The sequence below is a fragment of the Tubulanus polymorphus genome, chromosome 3 (genome assembly GCF_964204645.1).
Source record: "Tubulanus polymorphus chromosome 3, tnTubPoly1.2, whole genome shotgun sequence".
Taxonomy (NCBI): Eukaryota; Metazoa; Nemertea; class Palaeonemertea; order Tubulaniformes; family Tubulanidae; genus Tubulanus; species Tubulanus polymorphus.
In genome coordinates this window covers 4,412,630-4,430,980 of record NC_134027.1, presented here as the reverse complement: position 1 = coordinate 4,430,980, position 18,351 = coordinate 4,412,630, and the positions used below count along the sequence as shown (strand labels likewise).

Genomic DNA, 18,351 nt, shown 5'->3' with positions numbered 1-18,351 from the left:
CCATCTGTCTTCATAAATAAATCACCGGTGTGGTCTTCGTGACAGCTAAAATCGGGCTATGATATATACGACGATCGCATGGTTGGTGAGGGTTGATACATAGTCAATAAACCCGAACATAGATTGAGGTTGTAATGAATCAACCAGATTGCGTGTGAATAGCAACACGGCAAAAACGTGACCTTCGCTGAAACGATTTCAAAAAGCAAATATGGTCCTAATGCGTAATTCGTGTCCCGTGCTTTTGTTACCGAAGTGTCATCATTATCTTTCGTTCAATCCGATTTCTTTTCTAGTTGAATCTCTCCTTGTTTGAATCGGTGGTATACATGGCTATTGAATTGTCATGTAGACAATGGCTTATGATTAACCATGGGAGAAAGTTATTTTGTAGAAAAGTTCCATATTCTTTCTCGGCACAATGCCAGCGACGTCTGAAACCTGGACATACTGTCTCTTCTTAAAACACTCATTTACTGGAGGGAAATAGTTAGTCGTTAAACTCGTGTTTATGGCAGTTATCAGCGCGCGTTAACTGAGTTTGATTGGTAAATAAGAGGCTACATGAATGTTTTATAGAGCCCTCTTGTGATACTTGAACAGGTCGTTCACTGATGTAAAAAGTAATAATGACACAGTCGAGCCATAGATGGACAACAACGACCAAGTCATTACTGCTTAACTAAGTGTTTTCCGTAGATTGCTTGTCGAAGTTTGGCTGAGATTTATAGCTTTATTTTCCATCTGTCATCAATTCAACTACCGTTCGATAAGAGGGTTACTGAGTGTCAATCTCTCTGGTCCCTAGATTTTAGAAAAGAATATTCCCTCATATTTTTAGATCGATCCGTTTACTGTCTTAGTCTTAAAAAAGTTGCATGATAGTTCACAATTTGTTAGAGGCTTTAAAATGACTCACGGACGGGTACAAAAAAATGATGCTGTATTTGGAAAATCAGACGCGGAAGTTTGAAATAATGTTTTGTATTCAATAAATCATTTACGCTGTAATAGTGCAATAATTTTGCGGATGAAAGCTTTTCTACAGCAGATAAAGTTGGCATATGGAGTGCATGCTGCCCCGTGGAATACATTACATAATTCGTCATCTCCTGTCTGAAAGGGCGAGTGACTTTTAAAGACATGCGTTGTCGTAAAATCAACATATACTTGTGCCGGAAATAATGGTAAAGTTTGGAAATTCATCTCTGGCACGTGTGGACGAGGCGGTGTGGAATTCCGATTTGGATTATCAGTACCGCAGTACACGCAAACCTCGTGTTTGTCCCATATGCCACACTTCTACATGTCAATGATTTCAGGTTGAAAACAGTTGGCAAAAATGTCCATAATTCTATGAGTTGTTGATAATTTGGACATCTTGGTGGTTTAATGTAGCCTATGTGGTTCTATGAATTCTTTCTGCTGGCTTAAAGAAGCTGCCCTATGTGCCCAGTGTTTAAGATGAACAGATTTCATAGGACTCGTTCTTTTGCCGGATCGTATTTGCTGAACTTGTCCTTATCATTAGTTGACCTGGTCATCCATTTGTCGATGTCATCTCTCCAATATTTTGTCAACTGCTTCATCCAGTTCTTATCGTTGATAAATTCGTTCGTAATTATTTGCTGATTTATATTGTTAAGTGGCAATACGCAGCATATTGGTGCTCCGGTGAACGCGTGTGGAATTTAGTCCTCGTGGATTTTTCACACGCTGATGATTTCGTGGAGCAGGATGAGACATCTCTGAGATTAGCTATAACCCGGTTTGTGTCGGGGTAATGTGCTTGCGGTTCAACGCAGCGTCTTTACGGTTAGCCGAAAAAGAAACTTTTGAAATATTTTCCGTATCAGATGACAAGGTGCTATTGTGTTCATTTAAGAAGACAGCTGGTTTCTTTTGTTCGGAACAATTTCTATTGATATAGATGCGCTGTGTTCAGATATTCATAAAACGGTGCGCTGTGACCCGACATTGAATCTTTGTATTTTGTTTGAAGCAGATTTTAATGTGTTTCGATTGAATTCTAATTGAGCTAAAAATGATAATAAATGATGGGACTGAACGCAGCAGCGAGTGTCACAGACGTCTTACCTCCATCTCTTAACTCAATACAACTTTAATGCTTGAATGTCAGAGCGATGTTTTTAGGATCTTCGTCTCTCAACACTACAAAAATTTAGTTTTCGTTTAAACCTCGAAATAACAATACCGTGTAATTATGGTCTTGCATCCACAGTTTGATTTCCAAAACTAAGGTTTTCCTAATTACATGTTGTGGCGACGATCATTTCCTGTGAGCCTGGAAGGAAGTAACTGCGCTCTGGCCACCGAATTAAACCCACTGCTACCATCTCATATACCAGTCGCCCTCTCTGCAGGGGGTCTTTGTGTGTTATCCACAGATAAAACACTGCGCCTGTGACCAGTGAAAGGCCTCCCGTTTCCTAAGGCCCCAGCGAAAACCAATTTTGACAACACTCTAATTTCCTAACAAAGTGAAATATCAGTGATTAATTTGAAAGTTTTGTTTGAAGATTTATTTCCTTCTGGTTTCGAACGTGCGTTCTTTGTTTCGTCTTAGAAAAAATCATGAAATATTGAAGGAACGTTTGTTTCTTGGTTCGCATGTATGTTATTATTAATTGTTCTGAGACGCCTGGCTGATTTATTTTCTGCAATCATCAGTATCTTATTTCACACTCACACCGTAAAACCGCATGTTTAGAAACCAGATTGAAATGAAATCATTAATCAGTTTTTCAAAATGGTTTCATATTTTTTGGAGCTCTATTTGGAATTTCAGTCATTTGAGTTTCATCAATAAAACTTAACTTAAAACTTACAGTTTCACGCCCAAAGACGTATTGAAATTCTACATCAAGTGACGACAGCTTTGACTAAAAATTAATTTCATAAATTATTCATTTTTGAAAACACTGAGGGGTGGGTGAAAGTCGGTTAAACGGGTGATTTATGAAGTGTAATTTGCAAAAAGGTCACACCTTAAGCATGTTTTATGCGCTCACTTGGATACATATCCTTTTCATTGGTCAAAAATTAAATTCCAAAAGGTGAAATGCTTTGTTCCGCGTTTAACTTAAAGGTGAGATTGCTTCCTGTGAACTGGGAGTTGACCCCGGGAGGCATATACGGCTCTTGAGACGGTGCTATTTTGATGGATGACCCACTCGAGTTCGAGACAAATGTCACTTATATGAATGACGAATAACTGCTATGATATGCAAGTTCTGCGTTCTGGATATAGATAGAACTCATTTGATCAATATCCATTTATGAAACCAATTAAACCATCTTAGATTCCTGCTCCCAACCTTTTACGTACAATGTTTGCGTAGGTGCTTTGGGTGTTAACTTTTATTATAGATTCATATCAATTTTGAGTCACAAAGGGTTTTTAATGTCGGGCTCTAAACAACGAAAATCCTAACATATTCTCTATTCTTTATCGTTACAGGTGAGAAGGAAATTAGCAGAACCAAGTCCGAGCGGGACGAGTAGCGATGGTCATTGATCCAGCCATAAACGTCCTTCATCTGATAGAGGGCGCTGCTAAATCAGACTTCCGGAATAATCGTTGTCGTTCGTACAAAGTCCGGTAGCCCTCACAGTAGTTTCTTCACCCTCCGTGTATCTCAAGAAAAACAAAGAATTGTGACTCAGTCCAGTTGAACGTCTGAATTCAGCCTTTGGATCCTGTATTGAATCACTAAACTACACAAAGACTTTCTTATTAATTCAAAAAAATACAGTCAAGAAAAACTCCACGTATGGTCGGTAGAGGCGAACCCAGTGCATTTCATGTAAAAAGTGTAAATAAAGAAAATTCAGATGTTTATGATGAAATTCAAGTAAATCACTTACATGATTAGGATTTGAAACTCAGTTTTGAATCAATCACTTCACATTGTCCAATTTAGTTACAAATCATGCGTCGTAAAATTCGTCTTCATTTTTGAGCTCCAAAATCTCGTAGATTCACTAGTTCACCGAAACTCAAATAATAGAAATTGATGAATTGAACGAGTTCACTTGCATATAACAGGTTTTTTTTCAAAATGTTCTATTTCGAAATCTGTTGACAATTCGATAAACCACTAAATTCAATCGGCATTGATTCGGCAAAATTGCTTTTGTCAGATTTTTTAAATTCAGATTTATTTAGATTTAGTGAGTGTTCATTAAGGGATGTTGAAATGCTACGAACAGGATATATAAGATAACTCTTGATTTCATCTAGTCATAATCAAGATTTGAATTCTGCGCTTTCTGCCACCTATCGATTGACGGTAGAACTTAGGTACATCGTTTGCAGATTTTTTTCAAAAAACTTACTATTATGATATTTTTTAATAACCTGTGCTTAGCATATTCATATCTGATCTAAATTACTAAGTTATCAAGCGGTTTCTTCGCAGATCATGGGGAGGGTGGTGTGTGTCCGATGAATATAATGTGCCAATCAAGTTGAATGTGTATATAATTTGTATCAAATATGTAAACTGGTCTTATAGATATTTATTTGTAAAAAGAATGCTATTGAATGTTGAAAGAAGATTAATCTCAACTGAAATTTTGCCAATTATATATATATACGAATAAAATGTATGAATCTAATTTGCTTGTCCTCGTGTTTTGTTCGTTGAATGGAAAGACTGGAAACGGACTGCTTTAAAGACGTATGGGTCGGTCACCGTGTAATACGACGAAAACTATCAGTAAAAGGATATTCAATTCAAGCATTTCTGACACAAGCGATTTTTTATATATAGACCAAATCTTCAAGATCAGCAAATTTGGCAAGAGTCACTCGAAATATATACCTTCAGCGGAGTGGAGAATCTACGATGAAACTTTGACTACCCGACCTTGTGAAATAAGAAACACAAATTTTTCAGAATTGGTTTAAGAAATTTAGAAACATGCACCATCTCAGTAAGTCTTACTGCTACTGCTTTACACATAATATATTCAAGTAAATGCTGTTCCAATCAGGACAGTTTGAATGTTCCAAATCACATGTCTTGTTGGTGATTGGATGATAGCGCAGAAAAGCCCTTTTTACCGTTAGATTTTCTTTCCTTTTACAACAGCTAATCATGTCTGGAACGAAATACATCTGAGCCCCAGAAAATCGCAATCAAGGCAGCTGATTGGCCAATTTTCAGTTGATCTAATAGCCTCGCTGACGAGTACCGACGACGGATTTTCAGAGATCAATGGCAGTGGAGTGTTTTACGTACAAATAAACGAACCTTGATCATAAGCCGTAAGCCTTCGTAATTGATGCTTTGTTAAGTCGCAGAGGAAGCTTCGCCCGTGTCGCATCACTCGGAAAAAGCTCCACAGTTTGAGAGGTGTTTAAGCCAGTTATTTAAATGCAGTGATCATCAGCTCGTGTCCTGTGAGTCATAGCGTTCTACTGTAAAACTCGATGCTAAATGGGAAGTTAACATCAGGAGATCTAATAAATTGACTCTCTACTCGGTGTAATTACTCATTAACTCCTCACATGAGTGACATCCCGGCTCTAAACAAACATTTTACATCGCAGATCACGCACAGAAAATACGTACATCAGCACTCCCGTGTCCTGTTCGTAAATGAAGAGCAATTTTAGACTTGAAATAACGCCATTATTTGAGAAAACTCACGCATACTTAGGCTTAGAATACAAGATCCAAATACGTACATTTTAATCATCAGACTCATGATGTCAAAATGAAACTTATCACTCCGAGGCAGCAAATAAATACCGGGAGCATTCATGCTGCAAATACCTGCTGTTCGAATATTAATTGATAAGCTGTTATTGTGTTATGTAATTTGATGATGAGTCCCCGAGGGCCAATGATTACCATACTACGTATAAGATGACAATGCACACGATGTTTTGCATCATTATTTCCATGTAAGGTCCTTTCCGTCTCGCAGACAGATAAATTTATACCTCGATTGTCTTCAGTTCTCCTGAAAATAAGCAGATTGTCGCTGAGACATAATCCCACCTGTCCATCTTGTGTTCCCAGTCGCACTAATCTGTCTCCGAATGGCGCGGCAAAAATCCGTGTCCGGTCAGTGAAATACTCGACATTTTTATTGACAGAAAATATCGGATTCTAAAAAGTTTTTTCAATGTTTCTTTTGTTATGACGATCAGAGTATCTGAGCGCTTTGTTATTATTGTGTCACTCATCAGCGAACCAATTAATGTCACAATTCTGTCACCGATTCTCGTAAAAATACCCAATTTCCGGCGTTTTTTTTTTATACGCGAGTATTTTTAACGAGTCTTGTCCGGGAATCGTGAACTATACCGGGGTACGTAGCACATTGAACTCATTGTTACTGCACTTCCTAAAACAGTTAATACTGCAGTTGAAATACCTAGAAACAATTGTTAATATCAGAAAAGCATTTTCTCACGATAGATACATGCGATGGTATTCATTATCATCGTCACCCTCACGACTAAATGCAATAAAAATCTGAACTATCTATTTGGAAATTGAATCTTTTGAAAACCACTCGGCAAAACAGTTCTTTTCACACGCCTTAAAGTATGTATGTATATGCCTATTATTTGTATGCAAAATATTTCCATTGCCAAATCTTTTTTCAAGTTCTCCTTCCAGCGCTTTATTTTTGTTGCAAATCACTATCCATTGTCCTTAGGCTACATATACATTTATGTCAATTAACGCAATACTTGTTCTGTAAACTCGATAACAAATACAGCAAAAATGTTTTAAAAACCCGCCGCCTTGATTCTGAAATTATAATGAGAAAGGTTTGTACGCCTTAAAAAACTAAATGTCGTGCCTCACATGTTGCCAGTAAATGATTAATGATGTTTGATTCAGAAAAGACAGTGTCGCCTACGCAAGTTTTCACTGTATCAAACACGGCATCATTAAACGTGCGCACATCTGATCTCATAATAACAACTTGCAAGGAAAACATCTCCCGCCGATTTTATTTTATCATGCCACCGTTGTAAGGGAATACACAGCCTAGGGGAACAAACACCATGGATCCACACTCCTGCCGGGATGGTGATATTTTCTGAAATATCGTTCCATATGAAATACATCAGTTACGCGATAGAATTGAACAAAATATATATAGATAGAAAACGCATTCCGCATTCGAGACACGCTTGAAATATTCATTTTTTGGTCTATCATTATCTATTTTCCCGCTTTTGTATTTAGTTGTTTTACTTAAGCTAAAGTATATCCATATATATAGTTATTGAAAATTTTATTAATCTATTATTGCTCGAAATATTTAAATCGCATATATATATAATTGGCCGGTTAGCTCAGTCGGTTAGAGCGTCGTGCTAATAACGCGAATGTCGTGGGTTCGACCCCCACACTGGCCATTTCTTTTAGGGTTTCTGGCCATTTATCGGTTTCAGACCTCTGGAGTTTTTGTGCATATTTGTTTATAGAAGATAGAATCTCGAATAACTCTCTTTTTGCGTAACTAATGAGGAAATATGTGGACTCGTACAACTCTGGTCAAAGATGACAGGTTCAGCCGCCGGAGGGAAAATATAGTTTTTCCTTCTTGTTAGAACAGGACACGCGTAATATTGTCCGGAAACCATTAGATGGGCAGGGGCTGTTTTCTATATCGGGTTCAAATAACGTGATCGATGAAGATGCTGAACATTACCGAAAAAGACTGCATAAATTGACAGCGTGATACTAGTAGAACGACCACGACTTCAGGTCTTCTAGTTTTGAACTTTGTGAGACCGCAAGTGAGCTAAAACTATCATCAAACGCCTACTCGATGCAGCAAAAGCTCGAACTTGTAGAAATGATTGCGTTTTACAATCTTAAAAGTTTCTTAAAGGTGTCATGTACCAAACTGGTCGAAAAATTCAAAAGTAGCTGGCCAGTGTGGGGGTCGAACCCACGACATTCGCGTTATTAGCACGACGCTCTAACCGACTGAGCTAACCGGCCAGTTGACCTGCTGTCGAAGAGATTTAAATTTAATAGTATTTTTTAATATAACGCAGTCATGTCGCAATACTCTAAACTTACAATATTTGGGTAGGCCTAATTTTCCGGAGTTAGGCAAATGTGCACCCAAGTTTGCAAAAGAAATATTTCGTTTTATTGAGGCAAATCATGATGATTTAGAACGATTCATTTAAAAGCGCTTTCGTCTGAAAATAGATGATGACGTTTCTTGAGACATTTATTTGATAAGATCACCTCGCGATACGATCTCGGAGTGTAGTCAGACTTATTGCAGAAAACTTATTACAGATCAAAGAAAGAGACAGCGACTGCCTATACAAACATTTACTCTCGTTTAGAATGGCCGGCGAAAAGACTTGCAGAGATTTCTAGTTAATTGGACAGTTTGAAGGGGTTAATTTGTTGATGACAATGATGGCTAATACTCTTCTGTAATATTGACTCATCCTGACTGTCGTCTGCTTGTAATTGAATTGATGAATAAATCTACAGGCACTTCTTTCGGATTAACTGCGACATGAGACTTCTTAACTCATTAAGCCTTTTCAGTGCCCAGGGAGTTGTTTTCGCGACTCGTCGGAAAAATCTAGTTTTAGATTTACATCGACGATGTTCACCCTCTCGCAACGCGCGAGAACTAACGCAGGTTTTTATTGTCCCCGTATATTTTTACGAACATTATTTTTATACTCACGAGCTTCTTTCTGGGCGTAATGCAATATTCTAAGACGGATTTAAAAGTAATTTGTCACAGAAAAGATTTTAAGTCTTTCCCCGATGTTTTAAATTCGGCATTCTTGACTAAGGCGCACAACTTCCTTATGATCGACGATTCCACTTAATGAGAATCCTGTTCCACCTACACGTTTAAGGAGGCTTTTGTTAGGTTTTCATCCTTAAGACAGAAGAATGAAGTCAAACAATGATCTGTAACGAGGGATAGTATCAGATCTCTCTGAGAGAAATTCGTCTGGTGCGTGGGCGCGAAAATGATGACCGGTACAAAGGCTCCGTATGCTGAATGACAATTTAGAACTAATAAGTTTTCAGCTTGATCTCAAGACTGAAAACAAAAGCCTCTTATTAAACAGTCCATTCTAGAAGCTCTAGGGATAAAAAACAAATATCTGTCGTCCAGATTAAGTTAGTTTGAAGTCGTCTGTTATCTATGATTAGACGCAGTTCTCGTCTGCCCCGGTTTTGTAAGATTTAATCAAATTCTATCCGCCGTTATACAGAAACGGTTAAAGAGTTGCGTGGGCAACATGCTCAGGGAGATACGATACGTGAAATGGACAAAAACAAAACGAGCCAGCGGCTTCAATGCGTTCGCAGTAGACAAAGTGAAAATATGTCTAATGAACCGTATAATTCGCTTGACTTCGTAAATATCTTCTTAAAAATATCTTCACATTCTCAGCATGAAATCTCGTTCTATCAATACTACAACCGGGAGAGATAGAAAATTAGTTTTGAATGAAAATGACTTGCGCGATAATTTTCGAAAAACGTATTTCACAAACGCATTTAACGAAGCGTGAAATCCATTTGACTGGTGACGATTTTCTCAGCAGGAAATTAGGCACTCAAACGAGAGACGAACAATCACTTTTCAGGAATCTCTGTTTATAAACATTAGGTATACAGTTCTTTGTTGCAGAACGCCTCGATATTCCGTTCCTTGATTGCTGTAAATGTACTTAAGTATTCATTTTGTTATAAGCAGTATATTCAGTTTAATTTAGTGGGTATACCCAAACGAATTATGATTGAAAATTATAAAAAATCGAATCGAATCAATCGTATGCATTATACAAAATCAATATGAGGTGAAGAACGATATGCCTTAATGGTCTATATTGATCTTATCGCTTTTAATTCGATTGTTAACTTTAAGTATGCCCATCATTGAAAATTAAAAAGAAAATTAATTGTCTTAAAGAATGTGTATATGTGGCCGGTTAGCTCAGTTGGTTAGAGCGTCGTGCTAATAACGCGAATGTCGTGGGTTCGACTCACTTCCTTTTTACTCTTCTGATATGTATGACATTGAATGGAAGATGACGACCACTAATGAACAATAGCTGGAGATGAATTAATGCAATATGTGAACTTGTACAATCTTGGTCAAAGACAGGTTCAGCCGGAGGAAAAATATAGTTTTCCCTTCTAGTCAGAACAGGACTCTCGTAATATTATCTGACACCATTAGATGGACATGGACTGTCTTAATACCGCGGGTTCAAATGACGCGAAAAGGACAAGATGTGAGAAAAAAACAATACTGAAACAACGACAGTGTAATACAAACGAATAACCCCCGTGGCCGTCTTCACGGCCATGAAGTCCAATTGATTTTAAATCTTAAAAGTAATTTCAAGTCATAAGTTTTAAATTATTCAATCTTACAACTTAAAAACTAGTCGGAACTTTCGGAACTCAACTAGGCCATTTCCATAAATATTGAATGTCGTTAACGAATGCAGAAAAATCAAAGAATGGCCAGTGTGGGGGTCGAAGCCACGACATTCGCGTTATTAGCACGACGCTCTAACCGACTGAGCTAACCGGCCTGGTGGAAGGTGCATAAGCTAAATCTGATAAAATTTCTAGCACCTGTCGCAATAGTCATCACAGGGAAAAAATCATGTACTGAATTATTTTGCATTTCGCCGAGTCTACAAGTTTAGTTTAGTTTTAGCTGCTCTTCATCGAGCACGTTAATCTCCAGTGATGAGGGCTCGAATTCCACCTAAATACTACAGGCAGGCTGCGAATTTCTTGTCAGGGGTTCTAGGAGACTAATGAACAAGTCGCGTCTTTTTATCAGAATTTTCACCTAATTTTTCACCTAAAATTTTGAGACAACAGAGCGCACTGACTGCATAGACAAACTAAAACTTATATACGTTTAGCATATTTCTCATTTATTGATATCATTATCAAAAAATTATTTACAATGACACAAGTTACACATATATATCTATATTATATGACATTTCTATATAAATATCAATAGCTGCAAGACATCATACCTCTAATTAAATTACACAGCAAAACTAGATATCAATTCTAGTAGCAGCAAATCTCCTTTTGTGATAAACTTTTATCAGTAATGCTGATAAAGAAATACTTGCCTTTGCTAGCGACAATTATCCGCTCTAGAAAGTAGGCGTTAACGTGTGAGCTGTCAATCATCATTTGAAAACAGAACAGCCGAACAAAAAAGATTTGAACTGATCGTGTGACACAAAACATAATCAAACTGGATATCAACTGAGCAAACGACTTCGAAAAATGGACTCGAAATCATTGTAAAGCCATTCAATGAGAGTGGTCATAAATCGAGTCAAGCCTGTGCTTTTTGTCTGTTTGCAAAAATGGCCAATGATAAATAAATTAAGTATCGATACAAATAAGCGTGAATAAATTAGTGGCTTATATCATTCTTCCATTCCTATAATTCGAAGCAGTTATAATATCTCATAATATGCATCAATTTAGTGATGACTGTTGACGAAAATATATAATAAATTTGGTGTTCTCTACAATACAGCAAAATATACAACCTAAACACATTTAATCAGACACCCGTTATACCAGACATTCTAACGTGAAGGTGTTATCTAGCTTCCTATTCGTGTATACATAGTCAGCAGAAAAAAGGTTAGCACATTAATGACAGCGAGATACGAGAGATTATAATTCATCACAGAGTGCAACAGAGATCCATACTCATTCACACAGCTCGGAGTAATCGTTCTTACTCCAAGCACACGCATACTGACCATCTTTTCAAATAGACGCAGCAAGAAAATTTTCCGGAATTCCAAAATTTCAGAAATACAATATACGAGATCGCTACAATATATTTGCTCCGATGGAGCAATATTAGATTGTATACAGTAAATGATTTACGCTGAAATGTAGCTGTTAAAGCAATTTTGATTTGAAAAATCTCTAAAACCGTCTAATAAGGAACAAACTTTTAATTGAAACCGTTGCGAACTCATCCATGTCCTTCTTTGAATGGAACAATGCGATGATTCTGAATGTATTCTTAGTGCGATAATCAGTTATAGATAATTGCCAAACATTTCAATCAGCTGTTCTAATTACTCCAACATGTTCATTAGTAAATGCAGTTCACGGAACGTATTTCCTAGTTTTCCTGATACTTGTTGTTTCGTGGAGACAATGGCTCGGATATCCATCAGCTGAGAATAACATTGTTTACACTTCCTATACCTGTAAATTGACAACACCGTCATAAATATGAGAATTCATTGAGATCAGCAAATTCTAAGTTTTTGTTTGGACACTAGATGGCATTAGCTTCCAGTTCAACACTGCAGGCTGTTTACAGTGTGCAGGCAATACGTAATAAGGTCGGGTCCAGTTGGAGGTTTAGTCTGGGAAAGCAAGATCCGAATGACGTAAAGCATAACACACAAATACATACCTATCTTCTCTTGATATGTCTACTCCAAGGCCAGGAGGTGCCAGCATATTCGATTTGATCACAGATGAAAAGTTTTTTAGTATCAATCGCAATGAACCGCATCCGGTTTGTATATATCTGTAAAACATGAAGAAATATTTACTGTTGTGTAATACGTTATTTTTACTTTTCATGCTAAAACGTCAGTATTTGAAGTTTTTCTAATAAACTTACGTGTCATATTTACTCTCAATCAATCCTGGTATTTGTAGTAATACAGTCGCACATATATCTAAATTCCATAAACTCCTGATTTTGAATACAAAAATATCAAATATCATCGAAGAGACTATATAAGTGCAGTATTAGATAGCATTTGTGGTCACATAAACTTCCACAAATTGATAAATCATTACTCTCCTAATTAACGGCGTTTAATGTACTTACGCTTTTTGAATTAGAATATTGAAAAGATCAACGATCACTGATTGGTCGCCCATATTAACCGCGGAATCCAGAGCAGTCTGAAAAAAATTAATCAACAACTTACATAACGTATTAGCGTTTAGGCATACTACATACCGACATAGGAATTATGCATGAAGCTTACTTTGATATTTCCTTGGGACCACAGGGCTCTAATAATTTGAAGGTTTTTATGTCTATTTGACATGACAGCTATCATGGAATCATGTCCTTTGTGTATAGATGCAATAGTTTCATTTTCTGATCCAGCTTTCTGTTGCTCTGCACTGACTTGACGTTGTTTCTAATAGATAAAGAGAGTTTTTTTCATAATCCCATGAGAAGAATTAGGGGGAATGCAATACAAGGATATGTTTGGGATTTACCGGCAGGAAAGCATTCACATCAATTCCTCCAATATCAGGTTCACCTTTACTCTGAACTGGAGTTGGAGGTGGTTTATTACGATCTGCAGATGGAGGAGGTTGAGCGCGGGGGACTGGTTCGGCTTGATTTTGGTCTTTTGACACCGGGCGTTCACGACTGGCTGTAACCGGTTTTGTTACTTTGTTAGCTGATGGAACTGGTTGCTTATTTACATGAACGACATTGAATTCGTTGTTTCTCGTATTGCCTGAAAATTTAACAAAACAAAATTGATATTAATCTTAAAATGCAGAATAGAGCACTAAAAATGTGTTTTATCGGTAAGTCATGCATATGGATAACTTGTTAATCACGTTTATACAAGGCACTCATAAATAAAACACACTAAGACAAATACAGTTAAACAAATATGTTCTTTGATAAAAATCAACAAGACACAACATGAGAGCAGTCAAATTGCAGGAATAAAATCATTAGGGTAACTAGGATTTCTAATCCTACACAATATTTATCGTAGAGAATCTCACCATCATCCACAGCAGTAGGCGGTGCCTTGAACGGCTCCATATCTCGCACCGGTGAATGAGCTATAAACAAAGAAAAACAAGACCGCTGTTGCGAAAAACCGGCACAAAGATGCTGTTACTTAGAAAAATCTATGTTCACATGAAAGCTATTGATTAAGCCATTCGAACTTTCAATACGGCGCCTGGGCTGGAAGCTGAAATCTTATAGCCCAAGATTAAGGAACTATAACAGAAAGCCTCAATTTCATAGAAATGGACTGTACTAGTTGCTTTCAAATGAATACAGATTCTTCATAAAATGACCCAACAGAATAGCACGTTAACTTATTCAACAGGCACAGTTTAATGCTGGTGGAAAAATTTAGACATCATCATCCGAAATTTCGTATTGAGCATTAAACTGCTGAAGCTAAAATCAAAGCGACCAAAAACCAAGCGATAATTTCCATGCCGTCATCAAATATTCTTTTCACTATTAGTAGCACAATTATCAATTTCCAATCCAATGATGTTATTGAATTATATCTGACTAATTTCAGTCAGTAAAATTTTGAGCATTCGTGACATGCATTGACTGATTGACTGAGAGAGTATTTCACCGATGAAGATGAATTTATATAGGTAATACTGTAACAAGATTGTACCAATATGAAACCAGAAATAATAAGTAATAAATATAACTGCACTAATTACAACGGTAGTTTTATTACTTACATAATCGTTGCCTGGGATGGAATATTTCATTGTAATCCGATGGGTCAGTAATATCAGCCGTAGATAGATCGTCATCACCGGGATCTTCTGCTGGAGTGTGTGGCTCTTCAGGTTCTTCTTTAGGTGCGCTATAAAAAAAAAACATATCATATACTCATGTTGAGTCTTGACTGTTGGCATCAGGTGTAAGACAGCGAGATATTGCATTCACTTGTCAAGTAACTGTAAAGCTATCGTACACAACACCAAGAGTCTTGTGATACTGACTTACTTTCTTTGGTTAGATGACCTCGTAGGAGGACGCTCCATTACAAAACTTTTTCGACCACTGAAATGATATGATAATGAGCCTATAGTATATGAAATAAACAAAATTGAGAACATTAAAGGCAAACCCTTATTCATCAGACAATTTATTCAAAGAAATTATGGTACAGTACCTTGAACTGGATATAGGAGGACTGGCTGGTGTTGGTGTATCTACTACTGGCACGTTGTCAAATGTACAAAACTGTAAATCCACCACAAATGTTGATACATTTGTAGAATTGAACGTGGCACCAATCTGTTTACATCATAAAACAACAATTAATATACGGAAGTCCCTTCATGTTGAGGATCTACAGGTCATAAAAACATACCAGTTGGCTTTGTTTAACACTGTGAGCAATAGCAATATCAGCGACTTTGCCCCAACCCATAGCTATCGAATCAAAGCATCGAGTAGGTTCCCATCCGTATACTTTTAATACATCATGACTACCCGCGTATAAACATGTACCATCAGGGTGAAACTGAATAGTCCTGAAATATACACATCAACCATAATCGAACTTTGTTTCTCCAAAATCATACATAAAAAGAACTTATTTTTGTCCAGAATGACTTACTTGATTACATTACTTTCCCCATCGCTTGTACTGACCATACTAAACCTTTCCAAATCCCAGAACTTCACACTTCTGAAAAGACATAATACAAAACTTGTTAGAAAAATGCCTGCCAGAATGGTTATTTCATGAGTACGTTGAATGGTGATCACTATACCTGTCACTACTACCGGACGCCAAGAGAAACTCATTTGGATGAAACTCCACACAGTTCACTGGTCCTGTATGCTGCGTTAATTCTGTTAACAATTTCCCAGCCGTTAAATCCCATAACTACAAACAAAATAATTCATATCAATAGCCCAATTGCTTTTAGGAAAATCAAATCCAGGAATTACTGAGTGGTTGATCGTTACCTTTATGACTGAATCTTCACCGGCTGAGACGACCCATCGACCATCAGGACTAAATCTCAAACAATTTATTGGCTGACGATGGCCCTGAAATATTCAATCATCATCTATATAGTAATCCAAACATCTTTAAACCCTATTGGTGCCTTAGTGATGTATATCCGAGACTATACTACCCGATATACCGGTACAGCAAAGAATGAGAGTAATTTGACATCAAAAATAGTAATTTCATTGAAAATGAATTCGAAAACTTAGCTACACTCTAAAACAAAGCAGTAAAAATAGCTCATTATAGAAAGGGTTAACATACCTTATACGTAAATAGACAACCTTTTCTTCTTACATCCCATAACTACAATAAATAGAGTATGACCAGTTATACATGGTAAACGACAATATTCATAAATAAATCAGTGACCAGCGAATCATGTAAAACAGGATTACACTGAAAATATACCAGGTAGCTAGAAAATCATTTTACTCAGAACAAGTATTCTAAATATTCGGTGTGTAGATGAACTACCAATGACCTTCCTGAACAATATTACCTTTATATTTGTGTCGATAGACCCTGAAGCGACAAAGTCGCCGTAAGGATGAAAGTCTAAACTGCGGATGCTAGATATATGTCCAGTCAGCGTTCTTACAACTGAAAAATTTACAAGGATATTATGCATGAGAAAATAATCGTTTAGGGCCCAACTATTCAACTTAAGGTATCAGATTGGCGACATTTGAAGATATTTTTCTTTCACTTTTTGTACATTCTAATCAAGTGATTTTTCAATTATTTACCTTACCCCTACAACTTAAATTTTCCAACTTTAAAGCTTCAGAATTACAAATATAAATGCTGTGTCAATATCCTACTGGTTATTTTAAGAATCTTACTTTTGGCGGCTTCTAAATCCCATATTTTTAAAGCACCAGAAAATGAGCCAGCTACAACCATCTCTTCAGCATTTCCAAACCGGACCGCTTCTACAGGACTCGTGTGACCAGACAAACTCTGAAATATCAATTCATAATTCTTTACTATTGAAGAGTGGGAAGTGTAATGAAGATGCTTACTTAGGTAACTAGGGGTCCAGGGACACCATACCCACAAATGGCAATGGTTTCACATGCTCAACAATCTGACTATTTCAATATTCAATGTTAAGTTAAAACCTGTTTATATTTTCCTCAAAAAACCTTTTTCCACCTAAAAATGAGGACTGATGACACGCTACAGCTCCCGTCCCAAAGAATACCCATTACAAATGAAAAATGGCAAACTATTGAATGGTTTGAATGGTTGGCAGCTAATGACTGAATGATTCAGTTCAGCTACAGGTCTCGAAATTCAAATATGAAGCGTCTAAAAATCTTCCCAAAATAACTGGACAGGATTCCGTCTACGGACGGACGAAAAGTGAACGCAATTACCTGCTGGGACATATGTCACAAGTGGGCTAAAAATGATTTTTGATGATGCAACTTACCATAATACAATTGGGCTTACCGATAGCCCACATATTGACTTTCTTATCTTCACCTCCAGTAACCATGACACGTCCAGACTTATGCCCGACTGCCAAGCAATTGACATTGCCCGCATGTGCCACAAACTCTTCTGTAGAAGAAACAAGAAACGGAAGAAACACTTTAGAACTATGATTCACTGTTTGTTGACTGCCAGTAGAGCCTGCTTAATTCGAATCATTTGAAATTAATCTGCGGATGAGAAATCTGGATTAATGATCATATTTAGGTTAGGTGGACTGTAATTGTCAACAATTCCCAGATGAGATCAAAATCCGAATTCAACTGATCAGAATTAAGCGGGTTTGACAGTATCCTATCATAAGTAGCCAACCATAAGATGTTCGAATACTGATCTGCAATGCTCAAAACTAGTCTTCTTTTCAGCAGAATACTTACGTAATTTCCAGGCTCGTTTTGATTCCGCCATGATTTAGATTCCAATCCAATAACCTGGCTTCACAAGCACGCAGGGGAGAGTCGTTCAAAAACTTATATCACATTAAACAAATAAACGGTTACTTATCGGATTGGATCTGATTGTCAACAACAAAATAACGAGGAGGGTTATTATCACAGTTGTTAAATCCCCGAATTCGGTATTTGATCGATTTTTGAGAATGATTAAAACTCCTCAAGTATTTGTCGTTTCATGCATTTTGTAGGCTGGCCCAGGCAACAAATCTTATGTCATTCGTTTCATATTGTATGACGACACTTCGAATCTAATTTTGACACTCTTGTTACCGAGAATTTAGGCTAACATTCACTGGAAAAGCTTTTAAAATGTTGAAATATTCGAGAATTCGTGCAATTCACTTCCTCAAACCCGGTGGCTTGGTCTTTTGTAAAGCGTTCTCTGATTGGTTGAACGATTAACCCTTCAATTCAATTAAAACCGATTATTGTTCATATAAGGTAATTTCAATGATAAATAATCAACCCCAACAATTTTAGGTAAATAATATAAATTAATACAGGCAAACAAAATCTATTTCTGACCCTCAAATGGTAAAAAATCTA

General features: G+C 37.0%; 1 protein-coding gene, 1 long non-coding RNA gene and 3 other non-coding genes across 5 annotated transcripts; 2 read left to right on the top strand and 3 right to left on the bottom strand.

Annotated features, from left to right (window-relative positions):
- The first annotated feature begins 1,050 nt into the window (after positions 1-1,050).
- Positions 1,051-4,641, top strand: LOC141902431 (uncharacterized). The gene is made up of 2 exons (XR_012618895.1): positions 1,051-1,187; positions 3,482-4,641. It is a non-coding gene; the product is annotated as an uncharacterized LOC141902431 (long non-coding RNA).
- A 2,696-nt stretch (positions 4,642-7,337) lies between these two features.
- On the top strand, positions 7,338-7,411 carry Trnai-aau (transfer RNA isoleucine (anticodon AAU)). The gene has a single exon. It is a non-coding gene; the product is annotated as a tRNA-Ile (tRNA).
- Positions 7,412-7,929: 518 nt separating this feature from the next.
- Trnai-aau (transfer RNA isoleucine (anticodon AAU)) lies at positions 7,930-8,003 on the bottom strand. Its single transcript has one exon. It is a non-coding gene; the product is annotated as a tRNA-Ile (tRNA).
- A 2,520-nt stretch (positions 8,004-10,523) lies between these two features.
- On the bottom strand, positions 10,524-10,597 carry Trnai-aau (transfer RNA isoleucine (anticodon AAU)). The gene has a single exon. It is a non-coding gene; the product is annotated as a tRNA-Ile (tRNA).
- Positions 10,598-11,530: 933 nt separating this feature from the next.
- LOC141902393 (katanin p80 WD40 repeat-containing subunit B1-like) lies at positions 11,531-18,151 on the bottom strand. Its single transcript, XM_074790098.1, has 19 exons — positions 17,728-18,151; positions 17,289-17,419; positions 16,696-16,813; positions 16,353-16,453; positions 16,115-16,156; positions 15,805-15,888; positions 15,606-15,721; positions 15,449-15,520; positions 15,200-15,362; positions 14,999-15,123; positions 14,830-14,886; positions 14,559-14,686; positions 13,845-13,904; positions 13,317-13,564; positions 13,076-13,234; positions 12,913-12,989; positions 12,700-12,774; positions 12,487-12,603; positions 11,531-12,272 (listed from the first exon to the last, which is right to left on the bottom strand). Exons 1-19 carry the CDS (start codon positions 17,756-17,758, stop codon positions 12,140-12,142), a joined length of 2,037 nt encoding a protein of 678 aa, XP_074646199.1. The 5' UTR covers positions 17,759-18,151; the 3' UTR covers positions 11,531-12,139.
- Between the last annotated feature and the right edge of the window lie 200 nt (positions 18,152-18,351).